The following is a 4,965-nucleotide window of genomic DNA, read 5'->3' as shown; positions in this document are numbered from 1 at the left end:
TACTTCTTAGCGCAACTACTACCCCGCTCTTCTTGTCAATTTCACTGCCTTTGCCATGAGCGGTGGACTGACGATGCTACGAGTATACGCTCTTGCTGAAAAATGGCAGCTACTTGACTAAATATTGTATTTTCGCCTTACGCGACTTGTTTTTAATGTCCCGATGTTGGTTGTTAGCGCGAATGTAGCGCGAAATGCTCTGGAAGTTAATCCGGAATAATTCAGAGATTATGGTTGTGGGTCAATTTTTTTGACATTTAGTCAAGTTTTGACTAAATGTTTTAACGTAGAGTGGGGAATCGAGACGAGGGTCGTGGTGTGTGTGTGTGTGTGTGTGTGCGTCTGTCTGTCTGCGTGTGTGTGTGTAGAGCGATTCAGACTAAACTACTGGACCGATCTTTATGAAATTTGACATGAGAGTTCCTGGGTATGATATCCCCAGACGTGTTTTTCATTTTTTTGATAAATGTCTTTGATGACGTCATATCCGGCTTTTCGTGAAAGTTGAGGCGGCACTGTCACGCCCTCATTTTTCAACCAAATTGGTTGAAATTTTGGTCAAGTAATCTTCGACGAAGCCCGGACTTCGGTATTGCATTTCAGCTTGGTGGCTTAAAAATTAATTAATGACTTTGGTCATTAAAAATCTGAAAATTGTAAAAAAGAATTTTTTTTATAAAACGATCCAAATTTACGTTCATCTTATTCTCCATCATTTGCTGATTCCAAAAACATATAAATATGTTATATTCGGATTAAAAACAAGCTCTGAAAATGAAATATATAAAAATTATTATCAAAATTAATTTGTCGAAATCAATTTAAAAACACTTTCACCTTATTCCCTGTCGGTTCCTGATTCCAAAAACATATAGATATGATATGTTTGGATTAAAAACACGCTCAGAAAGTTAAAACGAAGAGAGGTACAGAAAAGCGTGCTATCATTCTCAGCGCAACTACTACCCCGCTCTTCTTGTCAATTTCACTGCCTTTGCCGTGAGCAGTGGACTGACGATGCTACGGTCTTGCTGCGTTGCGTTGTGTTCAGTTTCATTCTGTGAGTTCGACAGCTACTTGACTAAATGTTGTATTTTCGCCTTACGCGACTTGTTTTACTCTTTGCATACACACGTGACTTTCATACTATGAGAGCTGCGCAAAGCCAATCTTTTTGACAACAACTGTACAAAACTGACGTGTGGTCGAATTTCACTCCCTCCATTCACACACGATTTTCATACTATGAGAGCTGCAAAGCTTATATTTTTGACAATTGTGCAAGACGTGTATAACTATGAGATCGATGAGAATTATTCAAGACACACTAATCCTGTCCGAGAAATATTGCCGTCTCAAACATATCCTTGTTACTGACAAAATCTGCCTTTTCTTTGAATTGTGGATGTGTCTGGATATATAGCATTGAACATGCACTATAACTTGAGTTGCCTGAAGTATGTCCACTAGCTCTAAGTACACAAATATGAACATACAACCAACTTATACATTTTAGGCTAAAACTTAAAGAAGAAGTATTTTAAAAAATACAATTATAATCTACATCGACGACGAAAACATACCTTTAAACACAAGAAGTCCAAAGGTTAAAAAAAGTTCTTGTGAGCTTAACTTTGGGTATTTTCATATAAACAAGACAGAAATCTGAAAAACAGAATACTGATCATTAGTTCACGATGATCACACACTGTTGTGACTAGAACACTATTCATCATCGTTGCAAAATATGTATTGCATTCTAATACCGTTTCTACATATAACAGCACACGTTAACAACAATAAAAATCAACATATTTTGAATTGCAGTTTTACAACAATGCAAATCACGAGTGGAACCATGTTTATATACATGCATCTGATCATCAAAGATTATAAATAATGTACATACAATGTATTGCCAACAGTGTTGAATAGTAAATCGAGTGTAATACAAAAACTGTACAAATGACATTTAAGTAGATAAATGAAGATTTTATGACTTTAAAAAATTATGAAATAAACAGAATGTATTCAATTCTCAAACTAATAGTTACAAGAATTACCCCACAATGTACCCGTATTTCCCCAGCCGGTGGAAACCTGATGGACTTTTCATTGACAAGGATCCCAAACAGATCTGAGCAGAGTAAACCCGAACATCACATTTCCCTCACAATCAAGGAAATGTTAATTACATGCTAGAACGATCAGTTCCATACTATAGTTACCGCCATAAAAGTGGTGGACAAATAAAATAAATACAGCAGAAAGTAGGTAATCACAACAGAGTTTACGGCTTGGAATTCAAGGAATCAGACTGTTTGTCATCAGTTATAGAGCACACTTCAACTTGTAAGTTGCTAAACTTTTCCGACACTGGTGTGTTTTTAGTGCAGTTTAATACCTTGTGCCCCAAGCCATCGTGAAAGGAAAACAAATTAGAGTATAATCAACAAATTTGCAACTGTTAAATTTTAAGCCGCTCCCTACTGCAGTTGCAGTAGTGAAAACATTCTATGCTTTGAATGAGAAGGACCGAATGCCAAATATCACAATGGGTGTGTGATAAGCACCATATCAAGTAATATCCAGCTGAAACACCATTTAATCTTCTACTCCGTATACACCCACAAAACAAAACAAAAACATAGTGAATATGTATGCATCGGGAATAATATCAAAAAGCATCTATTGAAAAAGAACTTTTGAAGAAAAAAATACATCAGATCACACCTAACAGCACGAATCTTCACACGAAGGCACTGTTTAGTAGAACCAGAAGACGATTCCACAGAACACTGTCTCTCTCCAGCTTTCGCCAGAAAGATCAAGGAGACGGCGCAGGTCTCAAGGTGCACTAGGCTGCTGGGAACCTCCCTCCTAATTCGGGCGAGAGATTTCAACGTTTTGCCACTCGTCCCTAGCGTTGTTCTGCACCCGTCTGCCCTTTTTGGGACGAGGGGGTAGTGGCGGTGGGAAGGTACTGGCGTCTTGGATCAAACAACCCATCCTCTCGTATCTCTCCAGCAGATGTTTCCACACTTCGTCGCACCTCAACAACTGTGCATTACCTGGCAAAGAAACGCTTCCTGAATGTAGCTTATTGTATTCAGGTCTTGTTTTCTGACATCTCTGACGGGACTATGGGTTAATAACTGTTATATGATCTGTCTAAACATAATTCAGAATCGTACGTACCACTGGCCGGCTTATTGATACAAGGGTAAAGGAAGAATACTTGGGTAAGGTAACGGAATATTATATATTAGGGTAGAGTTTAAATAGTTCACACACATCATACACATATTAGTTCTTTGAGTAATTTCTCCTTCACTGGGACAGACTAAAATTATTGCCCTTGCTGGCAAAACTATGATAGAAGATAATTTTGAACTAATATGAATAGAATGAGTTCATACTCTCTGCTGACAAGGGCAGGCTCTTCAGCTGAGGCACCAACATACGCTTCGTATAAGCCGACAATATAAATTACGACTGATATCTTACCGATAATGAAAAGTCCTTTTCTAGCCCTTGTGAGAGCAACATTGACCTGGTTGCGGTCAGTGATGAAGCCAAGGTTCTGTATGCACCAGCCGTGCGTTGGGTTTGGTTCAATCATGTAGCCCGGCAAAGACCGTACCGTGCTCAAAATCACGTAGTCCCACTCACCACCTATACATTAATAAATATTCATTGTAAAGGTCAAAAAGTTGTCAAAACTATATGATTATTAAACGTCAAATTCTGTAATCCATCGTCTGAACCTTTCACTTACCAGATTAAGCAAATTAAAACTACATCCACACAGTGCAATTAGTCTAGATCTAGTCTTCAGTTTCTGATGTGCTATTTAAAAAAAATATCATCAAGCTTCCTTACCCTGGCTTGAGACGACTGTGCTGACGGAAACGTTCTGCATGTTGACCCTGTCGTAGTGGTTGAACGCGTTCTCCCCGTTGTTTTGAATGGCAGCCTTCAGCTTGGTTTCCAACAGATGGCGCTGTGCATTGTACTGAGTCAGTACTTTGACGCTGGAAAGTTCCACCCTACATTTCCGCAGGTAGATCAGGATTTCAATCTGCTCGCAGAAAAAAAGCAAGAATATACACTACTTCTGAATGTCTTTTCTTTGTTTAAGGTGTGAGCATCTGAGAGACATCATTAATACCATTCATATCCAACGCCTTTTCTAAATTCATCAGAGGCGAGAAGTTACAGACATTGCAAAATTGTATTGATACTGTTTTCAAAAAGTACATTTTGGAAGAGTCTTAATATAACAACAACTACCACAACAACAACACCATTCACTTCACAAATAGCGCTCAGTAATAAAGACATTTATATTGCAAAATCAAAATGAAGGTAACTTCGGATCTGAGTGAAATGCACTCCACTCGCATGTTTAGTGAAATGGTCTCGCGGTCACATAATGTAATTTGTGCAAAACACGAAATAATTAACTCACTAATGTCTGTCTTACACTGTGCCGAATATCCTTGCGAATATGAACATGTATTCGGCAAAAAAAGAGGCGAATGGACAGGAACAAATATTGAAAATTTGAAGCCTTACCGATCATTGCCAATGCATACAAATCCATATACGAATGTCTTGCGGGTGTATTACGAACGTTGCGAGTGGCCTTGCGAGTGTTGCGAGTGCTTGCAAACATTTTACGAATAAAGCGATTATGCAATTCGCATTGTTCGTAATACTGCTCTTACACTGTGCCGAATTCACCAATAATTCGCAATGATCGGGACATGGTCGCAAGACATTCGTAAATGTTCTTAACCATTCGTCTCTTGCTGCGAATATTAGCAACATGCTCCTAATATTCGCAAGGAATGCATATTCTTCAGTATTCGCAAGCCATTCCTAATCATCGTAAAGGTATTTGTAGCGCTCGCAAGGCATTCGCAATGATCGGTACACATTCGCAAGCACTCGCAACTATTC

General features: G+C 38.6%; 1 protein-coding gene across 1 annotated transcript in view; it reads right to left on the bottom strand.

The window, feature by feature from the left end:
* Positions 1–358: 358 nt before the first annotated feature.
* Positions 359–4,965, bottom strand: part of LOC138967719 (uncharacterized) — a 6,643-nt gene continuing 2,036 nt past the window's right edge. Inside the window, exons 2-4 of the mRNA XM_070340374.1 lie at positions 3,883–4,081; positions 3,508–3,675; positions 359–3,071 (exon numbers count right to left, since the gene is read on the bottom strand). Of these exons, the coding sequence (XP_070196475.1) occupies positions 2,881–3,071; positions 3,508–3,675; positions 3,883–4,081 (558 nt within the window). The 3' untranslated portion in view covers positions 359–2,880. The remainder of the gene's footprint in view (positions 3,072–3,507; positions 3,676–3,882; positions 4,082–4,965) is intronic.

The sequence above is a fragment of the Littorina saxatilis genome, linkage group LG5, assembly GCF_037325665.1.
Source record: "Littorina saxatilis isolate snail1 linkage group LG5, US_GU_Lsax_2.0, whole genome shotgun sequence".
NCBI lineage: Eukaryota > Metazoa > Mollusca > Gastropoda > Littorinimorpha > Littorinidae > Littorina > Littorina saxatilis.
This window is presented reverse-complemented; position numbering and strand designations above follow the sequence as displayed.